Source organism: Schistocerca americana, chromosome 1 (assembly GCF_021461395.2).
Source record: "Schistocerca americana isolate TAMUIC-IGC-003095 chromosome 1, iqSchAmer2.1, whole genome shotgun sequence".
NCBI classification, from domain to species: Eukaryota; Metazoa; Arthropoda; class Insecta; order Orthoptera; family Acrididae; genus Schistocerca; species Schistocerca americana.
Genome location: NC_060119.1, coordinates 1,247,912,671 through 1,247,930,650, shown reverse-complemented (window position 1 = coordinate 1,247,930,650; position 17,980 = coordinate 1,247,912,671). Strand labels below are relative to the sequence as shown.

At 43.4% G+C, this 17,980-nt stretch overlaps 1 protein-coding gene across 1 annotated transcript in view; it reads right to left on the bottom strand.

Annotated features, from left to right (window-relative positions):
- Positions 1-17,980, bottom strand: part of LOC124598566 (Down syndrome cell adhesion molecule-like protein Dscam2) — a 366,134-nt gene that overhangs the window by 267,707 nt on the left and 80,447 nt on the right. Inside the window, exon 3 of the mRNA XM_047136009.1 lies at positions 8,644-8,796. Coding sequence (XP_046991965.1) covers positions 8,644-8,796 — 153 coding nt within the window. The remainder of the gene's footprint in view (positions 1-8,643; positions 8,797-17,980) is intronic.

Sequence of the window (17,980 nt, the reverse complement as noted above, 5' to 3'; positions counted from 1 at the left end):
ATAGAGGAGAGTTATGATGCTGTTATACGGTCCTCAGCATCGCCCCTCCTGCCTCCCCCCGCCCCCCCTCACCAGCCAACACATGAGTGCAATGCACGGAACGTTCGTACTATCATGTGAAAATGCCAGAACAGTTTTTTTTTCAACTTTCATTAACTTGAATGTCAGTTAAGTCGTCAAAGTGTGGACCGTTCATGTGAATTTTTTGCACTTTCTAGCTTTGTAGTAAATTCGTTTCCAGTGTTGATTTTTTCAGAAAAAGAACTGTCTGCGTTTGGCATTTCAACCAAGTTGTGGCAGAGGTCCATGTGTCTTTGTCTTAGTATGTTACAAACTTTGCACACACGTTCAGAACATTCTGGAGAACGTCTTGAACATTTGACTTAGAGACGTTGTCCCACTGTGATTTGTGGCACTACAACGTTGATCCAATACTGCCCAAACGTGCACTACTTAACACTGCCTGCTCACAACTGATTGCTCGAACACACATCTTTTGTTCACAGGTGTCAGATCAAAGTGCCATTACTGTTAGTCTGCTGCTGTCGCTTATACACCAGAGATAAGATTGATCTTAAAAGGTTTATATGCACGGTGTGTGAGACTGAGTAAATGTTATCAGACTCTAAGAACAAATTATAATTTCAATTCCATGTAAGGCAGCCGCTGAGAGGTGTGAATATTGCAGAACCATCATTTTATGTCCTGATTGCAAAACACTGAAACAAATTATACATAAAGGAACCAGAAAGCTGGCAGAAGTCGACGTCGGGCAAGGCTACTCTGAGTTACGGCAAAATGTAGGAACACCGAAGGCCGTAATGATCCCGCGACTTATTTTACAAGGTCACCACCCCGTGGATTTCGATGAGAACCGATAGAGGTTCTCAAAGTACCCTCAGACACACACCGTGAGGTGGCTTGCGGAGTATGGATGTAGATGTAGATGTAGATGATCTTTAGGTATGTTGTACAGGGAACTGTCCTGAGTAACTGGCTAGCAGTTTTTTATGCGATGACCATTAGTTTCCAAGGAAATCGAAATTTTATGCGTGACTCCTAAACTCGCAACGTTACTCATGTTTCGACCAGGGAGTGTAGCGCTGTTGTTGTTGTTGCTGCGGTCTTCAGTCCAGAGGATGGTTTGATGCAGCTTCCCTGTGCAAGCTTCTTCATCTACGAGTAACTACTGCAACCTACATCCTTCTTAATCTGCTTAGTGTATTCATCTCTTGGTCTCCCTCTACGATGTTTACCCTCCACGCTTCCCTCCAATACTAAATTGATTATCCGTTGAAGCCCCAGAACCTGTTCTACCAACCGATCCCTTCTTCTAGTCAAGTTTTGCCACAAATTCCTCTTCCCTCCAATTCTGTTCAGTACCTCGTCATTAGTTATGTGATCTACCCATCTAATCTTCAGCATTCTTCTATAGCACCACATTTCGAAAGGTTCTATTTTCTTCTCGTCCAAACTATTTATCGTCCACATTTCACTTCCATACATGGCTACACTCCCTACAAGTACTTTCAGAAAGAATTTCCAGAAACTTAAACCTATACTGATAACAAATTTCTCTTCTTCAGAAACGCTTTCCTCGCCACTGCCAGTCTACATTTTATATCCCCTCTACTTCGCCATCATCAGTTATTTGGGTTCCAAAATAGCAAAACGTATCTGTTACTTTAACTGTCTCATTTCCTAAACTAATTCCCTCAGCATCACCTAATTTAATTCGGCTGCATTCCATTATCTTCGTTTTGCTTTTGTTGAATGTTCATCTTATACCTTCCTTTCAAGACACTGTCCATTCCTTTCAGCTACTCTTCTAAGTCCTTTGCCGTCGCTGACAGAATTACAATGTCGTCGGCAAACCTCAAAGTTTTTATTTCTTCTCCATTGATTTTAATTCCTACTCCGAATTTTTATTTGGTTTCATTTTCTGCTTGCTCAATATACAGATTGTTTCGTCTGTCTCATACATCTTGCTCACCAGATGGTAGAGTTTTGTCAGGACTCGCTCTCCCAAGGCTGTCAGTAGTTCTAATGGATTGTTGTCTGCTCCTGAGGCCTTGTTCCGATTTAGGTCTTTCAGTGCTCTGCCAAGCTCTTCACGCAGTAACAGATCTCCCATTTTATCTTCATCTACGTCCTCTTCCATTTCCACAATATTGCCTTCAAGTACATCGCCCTTGTATAGATGCTCTACATACTCCTTTCACCTTACTGCTTTCCCTCCTTTGCTTAGAACTGATTTTCTATCTGAGCTCTTTATATTCATACATATGGTTCTTATTTCTCCAAAGGTGCCTTTAATTTTCCTGTAGTCAGTATCTAGCTTACCACTAGTGATGTATGCCTCTACATCCTTACTTTTATCTTCTAGCCATCCCTGCTTAGCCATTTTGCACTTCCTTTCGATCTCATTTTGGAGACGTTTGTATTAGTTTTCTCCTGCTTCGTTTACTGCATTTTTATATTTTCTTCTTCCACCAGTTAAATTCAGTACCTTTTATGTTACCCAAGGATTTCTACTAGCCCTCGTTTTTTTACCTACTTGATCCTCTGCTGCCTTCTCTATTTCGTCTCTCAAAGCTACCCATACTACTTCTACTGTATTTCTTGATACCGTTCTTGTCAGTAGTTCCGTAATGCTCTCTCTGAAACTCTCTGCAACCTCAAGTATTTTCAGTTTAACCAGGTCCCATCTCCTTGAATTCCCACCTTTTTGCAGTTTCTTCGGTTTTAGCCTACAGTTCATAACCAATAAACTGTGGTCAGAGTCCACATGTGTCCGTGGAAATGTCTTACATGGTTCCCAAATCTCTCTCTTACCATTATATGCTCTATCTGAAATCTTCTAGTGTCTTCACGCCCTTTCCACGTATACAACCTTCGTTCATGATTCTTGAACCAAGTGTTTGCTGTCATTAAGTTAAGCTCTTTGGAAAATTCTACCAGCCGGCATCCTCTTTCGTTCCTTACCCCCATTCCATATTCATCTACTACTCTTCCCTCTCTTCCTTTTCCTACTGTTTGATTCCAGTCGCCACATGACTACTAAATTTTCATCTCCTTTCACTATCTGAATAATTTCTTTTATCTCATCAAACATTTCTTCAGTCCCTTCATCTGAGGAGCTGGTTGGCATATAAACTTGGACTATTGTGGTAGGCAAAAATAATGTGTTCACTATACTTTTCGTAGTAGCATACCCGCGCTTCCATTTTTTATTTATTATTAAACCTACTCTTGTATTACCCCTATTTGATTTTGTATTTATAACACTGTACTCACCTGACCAGAAGTCTTGTACCCCCTGCCACCGAACTTCATTAATTCCCACTATATCTAACTTTAATCTATTCATTTTCCTTTTTAAGTTTTCTAACCTACCTGCCCAATTAAGGGATCTGACATTCCACGTTTCAATCCGCAGAACGCCCAGTCTTCTTTCTCTTGAGTAGTCCCCGCCCGGAGATCCGAATGGGAAACTATTTTACTTCCGGAATATTTTACCCAAGAGAACGCCATCATCATTTAACTGTACAGTAAAGCTGCATGCCCTCGGGAAATATTACGGCTGTAGTTTCCACTTACTTTCAGCCGTTCGCAGTACCAGCACATCAAGGCCGTTTTGGTTAGTGTTACAAGGCCAGATCAGTCAACCATCCAGACTGTTGCCCCTGCAACTACTGAGAAGGCTGCTACCCTTCTTCAGGAACCACAATTTTGTCTGGCTTTTCAACAGATACCACTCCATTGTAATTGCACCTACGGTATGGTTATCTGTATCGCTGAGGCACGCAAGTCTCCGCACCAAAGGCAAGGTTTGGGGTGGAGGTTAGCACTAAGGTTTAAAAATCTAGCGTCTTTGCTTGTTTTTTCAATTTCATTCTAAGGGCTATCGTGAAATAGTATCTGTCACGCAAAAGTATTGAAAAATAGTCATTTTCGCCGTAGTAATTTCTTTAGTAATTCAATCAGGTAACCTGTGATCTCGCAATGTTAATCTCTGAAATATCTTACATAGAAAAATGTATTCCCGAAATTTCATTATTCTACATTAATTATTTTTTGGTGCTGCAGTTTTTTTCCATCGTATGAGATGAATGTATGGCTGCAGCGCTACTTGTTCGGGTTATTTCGTACAAGCCTCTTTGGGATTAATCATTCTCATTGTTTTCTAGAGTTTTCTGAACTAAGCTACATAATGTGATTAACTGTGATATGCATCGTGAACTGCCACTCCGTTTACTACAGGATAAAAATGAATCTCTTGAACTTTCACTTTTTGTATGAATGCATTATCTGTAAGTGTACTACCACCTTAAACGACGTAACAGCATGGTGACTTTTACTTTTATATGTATTTTGTCCTTTGTGGTTTTATTTAATATGCTAATAAACGGTCCTGCTACATGGGCCTCAGGTGCGCTTTTTTAATCCCCGAGAAAGCTGGCAATGTTAGGTCGAGGTTGTAAAAATATATGGTGCGTGATCGATTTAGGGCTGGAATCGCGGGATAAGCACGGTAATAATGTTTCTGTAAACATGTTTCATGGGAGTAGCGGAACACCATGCAAGACAGCAACCCGCCAGGGGATGGAGAACCTGGCTAGAGGAGGCAACCAGTACTCGTTCATCACAGAAAGTGAAGAAGCTCTCCAGGAAGAGATCAAAATTTTCAAACAGTTTGCTATCGGCAGCTGTAGTTTCATATTCGGGTCAGACCGACGCAATATTTTTGTTGCACCAGGCCAGTTTAATTGATTGAATTTGATATTTATTGGATCTCAATTAAAGAATGGATAGCTACAGGGTGTTTCAAAAATGACCGGTATATTTGAAACGGCAATAAAAACTAAACGAGCAGCGATAGAAATACACCGTTTGTTGCAATATGCTTGGGACAACAGTACATTTTCAGGCAGACAAACTTTCGAAATTACAGTAGTTACAATTTTCAACAACAGATGGCGCTGCAAGTGATGTGAAAGATATAGAAGACAACGCAGTCTGTGGGTGCGCCATTCTGTACGTCGTCTTTCTGCTGTAAGCGTGTGCTGTTCACAACGTGCAAGTGTGCTGTAGACAACATGGTTTATTCCTTAGAACAGAGGATTTATCTGGTGTTCGAATTCCACCGCCTAGAACACAGTGTTGTTGCAACAAGACGAAGTTTTAAACGGAGGTTTAATGTAACCAAAGGACCGAAAAGCGATACAATAAATGATCTGTTTGAAAAATTTCAACGGACTGGGAACGTGACGGATGAACGTGCTGGAAAGGTAGGGCGACCGCGTACGGCAACCACAGAGGGCAACGCGCAGCTAGTGCAGCAGGTGATCCAACAGCAGCCTCGGGTTTCCGTTCGCCGTGTTGCAGCTGCGGTCCAAATGACGCCAACGTCCACGTATCGTCTCATGCGCCAGAGTTTACACCTCTATCCATACAAAATTCAAACGCGGCAACCCCTCAGCGGCGCTACCATTGCTGCACGAGAGACATTCGCTAACGATATAGTGCACAGGATTGGTGATGGCGATATGCATGTGGGCAGCATTTGGTTTACTGACGAAGCTTATTTTTACCTGGACGGCTTCGTCAATAAACAGAACTGGCGCATATGGGGAACCGAAAAGCCCCATGTTGCAGTCCCATCGTCCCTGCATCCTCAAAAAGTACTGGTCTGGGCCGCTATTTCTTCCAAAGGAATCATTGGCCCATTTTTCAGATCCGAAACGATTACTGAATCACGCTATCTGGACATTCTTCGTGAATTTGTGGCGGTACAAACTGCCTTAGACGACACTGCGAACACCTCGTGGTTTATGCAAGATGGTGCCCGGCCACATCGCACGGCCGACGTCTTTAATTTCCTGAATGAATATTTCGATGATCGTGTGATTGCTTTGGGCTATCCGAAACATACAGGAGGCGGCGTGGATTGGCCTCCCCATTCGCCAGACATGAACCCCTGTGACTTCTTTCTGTGGGGACACTTGAAAGACCAGGTGTACCGCCAGAATCCAGAAACAATTGAACAGCTGAAGCGGTACATCTCATCTGCATGTGAAGCCATTCCGCCAGACACGTTGTCAAAGGTTTCGGGTAATTTCATTCAGAGACTACGCCATATTATTGCTACGCATGGTGGATATGTGGAAAATATCGTACTATAGAGTTTCCCAGACCGCAGCGCCATCTGTTGTTGAAAATTGTAACTACTGTAATTTCGAAAGTTTGTCTGCCTGAAAACGTACTGTTGTCCCAAGCATATTGCAACAAACGGTGTATTTCTATCGCTGCTCGTTTAGTTTTTATTGCCGTTTCAAATATACCGGTCATTTTTGAAACACCCTGTAGATACTATAGATATCACTAGGTGCACTGAGTGTACGTGTGTTTTTCAGAATATAGTCAAGATTTGTTTGTTAAGCAATTCACTGTTTTCCTTCACACGTAGAGGGTATCTGAGTAAATGCTAGTGACTTGACTTTCCACCTACTGCAGGGAAAATTTCAAATCATTTAATAAATATTCAGTTTTTAAGGTAGAGATAATTATTCTTTGCTCATAGTGATTTGTGCCGTGTAACTGATATTCGTTTGGAATGGCGGAGCTTTTACCATTGTAGGAATTACGCATGTGTAGGCAATGAGAGACAGGTTTTCCTTACCAAGTAGATATGAATTTCCCGCTGTCCATAATCAGGGATTTTTGTGTTAGGTCCTTGTTGATGGGAAATTCAGAGATCCAGAATTGTAAGAATTAAATTATTTGTCAACTGTGGCGCTCAAAGTACGTAAGAAAACCAATGGGCGTAGCGTTGCAAAGCGATATGACATGGGACGAGCACATTAAGGGCGGTAGAAGGTGAGGCGAATGTCGACTTCGGTTTATTGGGATGGTTCTAGGAAAGTGTAGCTCATCTATAACGGAGACGGCGAAAAGAAAACTTGTGCGACCCATTCTTTCAGTTCTACTCGAGTGTTTGCCATGCTCCTCAGGTTAGATTAAAGGAAAACATCGAAGAAATTCAGAGGCGTGCTGCCGGATTAGTTGCCGGAAGGTTCGATCAACACGCGAGTATTACGGCGAGTCTACGTGAACTCAAATGGGAAACCCCGGAGAGAAGACGACGTTCTTTTCGCGAAACTCTATTGAGAAAATTAAGACAGCCGGAATTTTCGTTTGATTAGAGGACGATTCTACTGCTACCAACGTACATATCGTGTAAGAGCAGCGAAGAGAAGATAAGAGAAACTGGTGTTCGTTTTTCTCTCGCTCAGCTTTCCACTGGGACAGGAGAGGGAATGTGTTGCAGTGGAAGAATGTGGCCTCCTCCATGCACCATCTGATAGATTGCGAAGTCTGTATGTAGATGTAAATATAGAATTCCAGTGTGAACCATTTGACTGTATTATTAGTCCAAGATAAGCAACATAAAGGAAAGTGTGAGCTCAGGAGCGCCGTGGTCCCGTGGTTATCGTGAGCAACTGAGGAACTAGAGGTCTTTGGTTCAAGTCTTCCCTCGAGTGAAAAGTTTGCTTTCTTTATTTTCGCAAAGTTATGATCTGTCCGTTCGTCCATTGACGTCTTCTTTCGCTGTAATAAGTTTAGTGTCTGTGTTTTGCGACCGCACCGCAAAACCGTGCGATTAGTAGACGAATGGACGTGCCTCTCCAATGGGAACCGAAAGCATTTGATGGCAAGGTCATAGGTCAACCGATTCCTCCACAGGAAAACACGTCTGATTTACTCTATACGACACTGGTGACAGCATGTGCGTCACATGACAGGAATATGTTGTCGACCAACCTAACCTGTACACTTGGCAAATGGTTAAAAAGATTCTTCTAACTTGCCCGTTTTAGGTTTTCTTGTGGATGTGATAATCACTCCCAAAAAAGTGATGAAAACATAAGAGTTTGTGACATAAACTGCAACTGATGAATGCAACAGTTTCACAGTCGCACAGTTTTCCCTGTGCTCTGTCAAAACATATGTTTTTAACGTTTCCAAATTTTTCGGTGTGTAGACCGTCAAATCCTGCATACGTCCAAGCAAATCTCAACTTGTCCTGGAATTTTGGAGAGCGAAGTTAATTATGTGTGAGTGCCTGAACTTTGATAATTGTCTGAAAATAAAAAATTAAACTTGTCGCTCGAGGGAAGACTTGAACAAAGGACCTCTCGTCCCGCAGTTTCTCACGCCAACCACGGGACCACGGCGCTCCTTAGCTCGCACTCTCCTATATTGCGCATGGACTACTCAGTTTGTATATTTTTCTTATTTTTTCATAGATCCACACAACTTCTTCCTGTTTTCTCGATTGATCAGTTTTTCAAGGCCTATCCACTGTGCCAACTTGTAACTAAATCTGAGGGGGTGCGGTGGGGAGGTTCCCTTGTAAGATGATTGTAAGCTGCTTCCCACCTCTCGCTTAAATTGGCTGAAATCCTACTCGCAGTGTTGCAGTCTCGCGCTCTGGATCCTGCTGTGTCAATGGACCACTTGTTGACGGACTAATAAGCTGTGTTTGTGCCTCTATTCTGTGCTCCTCTACGACCTGTACAGACCTGCTGTGTGTCAGGCAGTGGCGTGCTTCAGATTGTGTGCTGGTCGTGCATCCCCTACCTGTGACGGTGAGCAGCTGGGCCGGGGTGCTCCTGCGGCGCTCCCCGGTAAGTGCGTGCAGCGTGAGGCAGCTGTAGCGGGATGAGGCGTCCGCCGCCGTGGCCCGCCTCACCAGCAGGTCCCCGGTGCTCGTCACCACGAAGCGGCCGCCACCTGTCAACATGCGAGCGACGTTTTTGTCGTCAAAAGGTATCTCGTGCTTAGGAAACTTATTAACTCTATGTAAGTGCCCCTGTATACGTAATATATACTGAGAATGCAGTGGTAGTTGGAACATCACAGGTTGTCTGGTACTGTGGTGTTAGTGAGCTCTTATAATCTACATTTACATCTACATTTATACTCCGCAAGCCAGCCAACGGTGTGTGGCGGAGGGCACTTTACGTGCCACTGTCATTACCTCCCTTTCCTGTTCGAGTCACGTATAGTTCGCGGGAAGAACGACTGTCTGAAAGCCTCCGTGCGCGCTCTAATCTCTCTAATTTTACATTCGTGATCTCCTCGGGAGGTATAAGTAGGGGGAAGCAATATATTCGATACCTCATCCAGAAACGCACCCTCTCGAAACCTGGCGAGCAAGCTACACCGCGATGCAGAGCGCCTCTCTTGCAGAGTCTGCCACTTGAGTTTATTAAACATCTCCGTAACGCTATCACGGTTACCAAATAGCCCTGTGACGAAACCCGCCGCTCTTCTTTGGATCTTCTCTATCTCCTCCGTCAACCCGATCTGATACGGATCCCACACTGATGAGCAATACTCAAGTATAGGTCGAACGAGTGTTTTGTAAGCCACCTCCTTTGTTGATGGACTACATTTTCTAAGGACTCTCCCAATGAATCTCAACCCGGCACCCGCCTTACCAACAATTAATTTTATATGATCATTCCACTTCAAACCGTTCCGCACGCATACTCCCAGATATTTTACAGAAGTAACTGCTACCAGTGTTTGTTCCGCTATCATATAATCATACAATAAAGGATCCTACTTTCTATGTACTCGCAATACATTACATTTGTCTATGTTAAGGGTCAGTTGCCACTCCCCGCACCAAGTGCCTATCCGCTGCAGATCTTCCTGCATTTCGCTACAATTTTCTAATGCTGCAACTTCTCTGTATACTACAGCATCATCCGCGAAAAGCCACATGGGACTTCCGACACTATCTACTAGGTCATTTATATATATTGTGAAAAGCAATGGTCCCATAACACTCCCCTGTGGCACGCCAGAGGTTACTTTAACGTCTGTAGACGTCTCTCCATTGATAACAACATGCTGTGTTATGTTTGCTAAGAACTCTTCAATCCAGCCACACAGCTGGTCTGATATTCCGTAGGCTCATACTTTGTTTATCAGGCTACAGTGCGGAACTGTATCGAACGCCTTCCGGACGTCAAGAAAAATAGCATCTACCTGGGAGCCAGTATCTAATATTTTCTGGGTCTCATGAAAAAATAAAGCGAGTTGGGTCTCACACGATCGCTGTTTCCGGAATCCATGTTGATTCCTACATAGTAGATTCTGGGTTTCCAAAAACGACATGATACTCAATACAATGTGGGGAATATATGCGACAAATTGTAAAACTCTACAGTACTGGTCATTAAAATTGCTACACCACGAAGATGACGTGCTACAGACGCGAAAGTTAACCGACAGGAAGAAGATGCTGTCATATGCAAATGATTAGCTTTTCAGAGCATTCACGCAAGGTTGGCGCCCGTGGCGGCACCTACAACGTGCTGACATGAGGAAAGTTTCGAACCGATTTCTCATACACAAACAGCAGTTGTCCGGCGTTGCCTGGTGAAACGTTGTTGTGAATCCTCGTGTAAGTAGGAGAAATGCGTACCATCACGTTTACGACTTTGATAAAAGTCGGATTGTAGCCTATCGCGATTGCGGTTTATCGTATCGCGACATTGCTGCTCGCGTTGCTCGAGATCCAATGACTGTTAGCAGAATGTTGAATCGATGGGTTCAGGAGGGTAATACGGAACGCCGTGCTGGATCCCAACGGCTTCGTACCACTAGCAGTCGAGATGACAGGCATCTTATCAGCATGGCTGTAACGGATCGTGCAGCCACGTCTCAAACAGATGGGGACGTTTGTAAGACGACAACCATCTGCACGAACAGTTTGACGACGTTTGCAGCAGCATGGACTATCAGCTCGGAGACCACGGCTGCGGTTACCCTTGACGCTGCATCACAGACAGGAGCGCCTGCGATAGGTGTACTCAACGACGAACGTGGGTGCACGAATGGCAAAACGTCATTTTTTCGGATGAATTCAGGTTCTGTTTACATCATCATGAAGGTCTCATCCGTGTTTGGCGACATCGCGGTGAACGCACATTGGAAGCGTGTATTCGTCATCGCCATACTGGCGTATCACCCAGCGTGATGGTATGGGGTGCCACTGGTTACACATCTCGGTCACCTCTTGTTCGCATTGACGGCACTTTGAACAGTGGACGTTACAAATAAGATGTGTTGCGACCCGTGGCTCTACCCTTCATTCGATCCCTGCGAAACCCTACATTTCAGCAGGATAATGCACGACCTCATGTTGCAGGTCCTGTACGGGCCTTTCTGGATACAGAAAATGTTTGTCTGCTGCCTGGCGAGCAAATTCTCCACATCTCTCACCAATTGGAAACGTCTGGTCAATGGTGGCCGAGCAACTGGCTCGTCACAATACGCCAGTCACTACTCTTGATGAACTGTGGTATCGTGTCGAAGCTGCATGGGCAGCTGTACCTGTACACGCCATCCAAGCTCTGTTTGACTCAATGCCCAGGCGTATCAAGGCCGTTTTTACGCCCAGAGGTGTTTATTCAGGGTACTGATTTCTCAGGATCTATGCACCCAAATTGTGTGAAAATGTAATCACATGTCAGTTTTAGTATAATATATTTGTCCAATGAATACCCGTTTATCAACCGCAGTTCTTCTCGGTGTATCAATTTTAATGGCCAGTAGTGTATTACTACTGGTAGAATTATTTTTATATTATTATTATTATTAATATTATTTTGTGAATGTCAGTAATTTATTTATCTGTTTAAAGTAATATAATTAATGTCTTTAAACAGTATGATCTGTACAATGAAAGATTTTGGTGCATTAACGGGGACTGTGTTGATACTTTTGGGCAGACCATAAATACGAGAAAACGAAAAAAGTAAGCTGTAACAAAGAGGACAATGCACAGTGTGAATTCCTGTTCTGCTGCAGGTATGGATATAATTAATCTTCTTTGAAAATGCGTTGTTTAGTATCAAATTGACATTAAAAAATACTGCCATTACTCCACTGATGTGTATTTACAACTACAAAAAGAATATGAATGAGAATATACTCATTAATGTCTTTGGGAATAATTTTCTGGGGTAGTTCATCACATAGATGGAAAGTATTGACTACACTTCTTTTGTAAATAAAACTGCATTTTTCTGCTTCTAGTTACTTTGTTTATCCCATACGCGGTTCGTCTTCTCCTGTTCTAAGGCATCATCAGTGGGATCTATAACTATACAGTTTTGTTCGTTTTAGATTATTTAAAAGTTCACTTAGTGATTTTTTTGTTAAAAAAGTAATTACTTTCGATTTGCTGATCTGTGTTTCCTCACATCTGGGCTGGAGGTCATATTACCACTTTTATCACTGCCATACAATCACATCTTTGTGTTCTCGCCTTCCACACACTGTTCACCATGTTTCTCACCCTTTTTTGTGGTGGACTATTATTCTTTTGTCACTCGATACAACTATTTCGTCGTACACTGTGTTTCACAACGTAAATACTGTGACTCCATTACGTGTTTCATCTTGTTTGGTAAGTTTACCTATTTGTTGCCAATCTAACGAAGTATATGTTCGAGACCAAATTCTATTTATGATGTTTATACCGTGTGTGTGTATGAGTGAGAGAGAGAGGGGGATAGAGCCGACGAGGTTTTCTTTTGGGGGGGGGGGGGGAGGCAACCCGTTTTGCTATCGCCTTTAGTAGAGCACCGTACTGATGGCGTGGCAAGGGATGAGTTAAGAGGCGCGGCGTTGGCGTGTGACGGAGAAATAAAGACAAAGCTGGTTTAGAGGATCTCTAATAATATTCCAGAATACTGGCGCAGGTGGGCATCAAGTTTACAATTGGATTCGTAAATAGGAGTTGAGTGTGGATGGAAGGAAAATGGAGCGGTATGAACAATAGTTTGATAGAAAAAGAAAAATAAGAACGGATCCAGTAACATATTCATTTATTTATTTATTGTTCCGTGGGACCAAATTAAGGAGAAGTCTCTGTGGTCATGGAACGAGTCAATACATGAAATTATAACACGATATTAGAAACAGATAAAATGAAATATAAAAAAAAAAAAAAAACATATTCAGGTGGCAAGTCGTAAGTTCAAATAAAGAAAATCAACAATGTAACACTGGAATTTGCTTAATTTTTCAGCTCTTCCAGGAGCTCCTCGACAGAATAGAAGGAGTGAGCCATAAGGAAAGTCTTCAGTTTAGACTTAAAAGAGTTTGGGCTACTGCTAAGATCTTTGAGTTCTTGTGGTAGCTTATTGAAAATGGATGCAGCAAAATACTGCACTCCTTTCTGCACAAGATTCAAGGAAGTGCATTCCACATGCAGATTGCATTTATGCCCAGTATTATCTGAGTGAAAGCTGCTAACTCTTGGGAATAGGCTAATATTGCTAACAACAAACGACATTAAAGAAAATATATACTGTGGGGGCAATGTCAGAATTCCCAGACTATTGAATAGGGGTCGACAATAGGTTCTCGAACTTACACCACATATAGCTCGAACAGCCCGTTTTTCAGCCAAAAATACCCTTTTTGCATCAGAAGAATTACCCCAAAAAATAATACCATACGACATAAGCGTATAAAAATATGCGAAGTACACTACTTTTCGTGTTTGAAGTGTCACTTATTTCAGATGCTGTTCTAATGGTAAATAAAGCAGCATTTAGTTTCTGAACAAGATCCTGGATATGGGCTTTCCACAACAGCTTACTATCTATCCGAACGCCTAGGAACTTGAACCGTTCCGTCTCGCTTATAATATGCCCATTCTGTCTGATCAAAATATCGGTTCTTGTTGAATTATGAGTTAGAAACTGTAAAAACTGAGTCTTACTGTGATTTAGCATCAAATTATTTTCCACAAGCCACGAACTTATTTCATGAACTACATTATTTGATAATGTTTCAATATTACACACAAGATCCTTCACTACCAAGCTGGTGTCATCAGCAAACAGAAATATTTTTGAATCACCTGTAATAGTAGAAGGCATATCATTTATATAAATAAGAAACAGCAGTGGCCCCAGCACCGACCCTTGGGGAACACCCCACTTAACAGTGCCCCATTGGGATTGAACATCACTACCACTCTCAATACTGGGGAGCATTACCTTCTGCTTTCTGTTCTTAAAGTAAGAGGCGAACCAATTGTAAGCTACTCCCCTTACTCCATAATGCTCCAACTCGTGCAGTAATATTTTGAGGTCAATACAGTCAAAAGCCTTCGTTAAATCAAAGAAAACACCTAGCGTTCGCAACCTTTTGTTTAATCCGTCCAAAACCTCACAGAGAAAAGAGAATATAGCATTCTCAGTTGTTAAACCATTTCTAAAACCAAACTGAACATTTGACAGCAAATTATGTGAATTTAAATGCTCCAGTAACCTCGTATATACAACCGTCTCGATAACTTTAGCAAACACCGATGGCATAGAAATAGATCTAAAATTGTCAACATTATCAATGTCTCCCTTTTTATAAAGTGGCTTCACTACCGAGTACTTTAATCAGTCAGGAAACTGACCACTCCTAAAGGAAAAGTTACAGATATGGCTAAGTACTGGGCTAACATACATAGAACAGTACTTCAGTATTCTGCTAGATACCCCGTCATATCCATGAGAGTTCTTGGTCTGTAGTGATTTAATTATTAACTCAATCTCCCTCTTGTCAGTATCATGGGGGAGCATTTCAGACAACAGTCTCGGAACACTTTTTTCTAAGAGCGCTATATGATTCCCTGTTGGGACTAGGTTTCTATTTAGTTCACCTGCTCTATTCAGAAAGTGACTATTAAATACTGTGCATATATGCGACTTATCAGTAACACGGACATTCCCCCTACACACTGATTCTATGTCCTCGACCTGTCTCTGCAGACCAGCCACTTCCTTTACGACTGACCATATGGTTTTAATTTTATCCGGAGACTTTGCTATTCTATCTGCATACCACATACTTTTTGCCTTCCTAATAACTTTTTTAAGCACCTTACAATACTGTTTGTAATGGGCTGCTGCATTTTGATTTTGACTGTTTCTAACGTTTTGATATAATTGCCACTTTGTTCTACAAGATATTCTTATCCCTCTAGTCAGCCACCCTGGCTGCCTGTTTGTGCTAGTACCCTGTTTTGAACGTTCTAACGGAAAGCAACTATCAAAGAGCACGAGAAAAGTCTTGAGAAAAGAACTGTGCTTTTATGTAGCAGACTTCAAGTGGATGTTGGTTGCAGTAGTTACGCAGTGCTGAAGAGGCTAGCACAGGATAGAATAGTGTGGTGAGCTGCATCAAACTACACTCATGTTCATAAATTAAGGATAATGCTGATACATGGTGAAACAACGCTCTGGTTGGCGGTTTGCGGGTTTAAATCACCTCGGGATATGACCATGCGGTGCACTTGACCAGCGGTCGTAGCATGGTGGCGCTGGCAGCAGTCCACATACGCAGAGGTGTGTTGGTGCAGGGAGTAAGCGTGCAGATGTTTTCGGACGTGCTAATGGTCACTGTGGTTTGAAAATGGCTCAAAGAACAGATATTGGTGACGTTACGAGTGGTAGAATACTAGGGTGACTGGAGGCTGGTCAAACACAGCAGGTCGTAGCACAGGCCCTCTGTGTGCCACAAAGTGTGATCTCAGGATTCAAGCAGACAGGAAACGTCTCCAGATGCTACAGTACGGGACGTCCACAGTGTACAACACCACAAGAAGAGCGATATGTCACCATCAGTGCCCGCAGACGACCACGGAGTACAGGAGGTAGCCTTGCTCGGCACCTTACCGCAGCCACTGGAAAAGTTGTCTCCAGACACACTGTCTACAGACGAATGAACAGACATGTTTTATTCGCCCGGAGACCTGCAAGGTGCATTCCACTGACCCCTGGTCACAGGAGAGCCCGTAAAGCCTGGTGTCAAGAACACAGTACATGGTCATTGGATCAGTGGTCCCAGGTTATGTTCACGGACGAGTCCAAGTATAGTCTGAACAGTGATGCTCGCCGGGTTTCATCTGGCGTGAACCAGGAACCAAATACCAACCCCTTAATGTCCTTGAAAGGGACCTGTATGGAGGTCGTGGTTTGATAGTGTGGGGTGCGATTATGATTGGTGCACGTACACCCCTGCATGTCTTTGACAGAGGAACTGTAACATGTCAGGTGTATCGGGACGTCATTTTGCACCAGTATGTCCGCCTTTTCAGGGGTGCTGTGGGTCCCACCTTCCTCCTGATGGATGATAACGCACGGCCCCACTGAGCTGCCATCGTGGAAGAGTGCCTTGAAACAGAAGATACCAGGCGAATGGAGTAGCCTGCCTGTTCTCCAGACCTAAACCCCATCGAGCACGTCTGTGATGATCTCGGTCGATGTATCGCTGCACGTCTTCACACCCTTAGGACACTTCAGGAGCTCCGACAGGCACTCGTGCAAGAATGGGAGTCTATACCCCAGCAGCTGCTCGACCACCTGATCCAGAGTATGCCAACCCTTTGTGCGGACTGTGTACGTGTGCATGGTGATCTAATCCCGTATTGATGTCAGGGTACATGCGCAGGAAACAGTGGCGTTTTGTAGCACATGTGCTTCGGGATGGTTTTCTCAACTTGTCACCAATACCGTGGACTTACAGATCTGTGTCGTGTGTGTTCCCTATGTGCCTATGTTGTTAGCGCCAGTTTTGTGTAGTGCCGCGTTGTGTGGCACCACACTCTGCAATTATCCTTAATTTATGAGCGTGAATGTAGTCTTCAGACTGAACACCATGACAACAACAACAATCTGACGGAGCCCAATTACAAAATTAGGATAAACACCTGGAGCACGTCAGCTCGTCAGGGGGCAAACACATAAATCAGTAGTAGGGAAGGCGAAAGGAAGATTAGCATTATCTGTAAGCATTCTCGGAATTTGCGTTGTTGTGAAAGGAAATCACATTGCAGACTATAGCTTCAAATGGTTCAAATGGCTCTAAGCTCAATGAGACTTAACATCTGAGGTCATCAGTCCCCTAGACTTAGAACTACTAAGTAACCTAGCCTCTCTGGAGGCCTATCTATGGGTCCTCCTCTGTTTCGACTCTGCAGGCAGTAAATTGGCCGAGTTTAGAGATGAACATGCTACAGAAGAATGCTGAAGATAAGGTGGGTAGATCACGTAACTAATGAGGAGGTATTGAATAGGATTGGGGAGAATAGAAGTTCGTGGCACAACTTGACTAGAAGAAGGGATCGGTTGGTAGGACATGTTTTGAGGCATCAAGGGATCACTAATTTAGCATTGGAGGGCAGCGTGGAGGGTAAAAATCGTAGAGGGAGACCAAGAGATGAATACACTAAGCAGATTCAGAAGGATGTAGGCTGCAGTAGGTACTGGGAGATAACGAAGCTTGCACAGGATAGAGTAGCATGGAGAGCTGCATCAAACCAGTCTCAGGACTGAAGACCACAACACAGAGGTGAACAGTGTTTGAAACATTCATTATAGGGTACAAAAATGCATGTCGTTTGAACAGGATCACATTGTGCACCTCAGGGAGCCTCGATGGATATATCCACGGATTCAGAATGAGATTTTCACTCTGCAGTGGAGTGTGAGCTGATATGAAAGTTCCTGGCAGTTTAGAACTGTGTGCCGAACCGAGACTCGAACTCGGATTGCTGCACATGTTGTACACATGTGTGGGAGGTGTGTCGCTGTTCCTAGGATTCGAACCCGGAACCTTGTCTGTACCTCCATCTCCGCTCCATCTCCCACTTCCCCAACACCACAGAAGTTGTCCTGCGAACCTAGCGGGGCAAGAAGTCCTGGAAAAGTACGTATCTGTTAACCTGCGGTAAAGTCTGCGCTGTTCTGAAACATCCAGGCAGATTTAAACGAACCGGAATGCAAGGAAGAGGGTACAATTTTGCTACCACCATCATGTAACTCGCGCAGGAGCCTCCAGGACAAGATAAGAGAGATTATCGCTACTACAGAAGCGTATAGGGCAGACA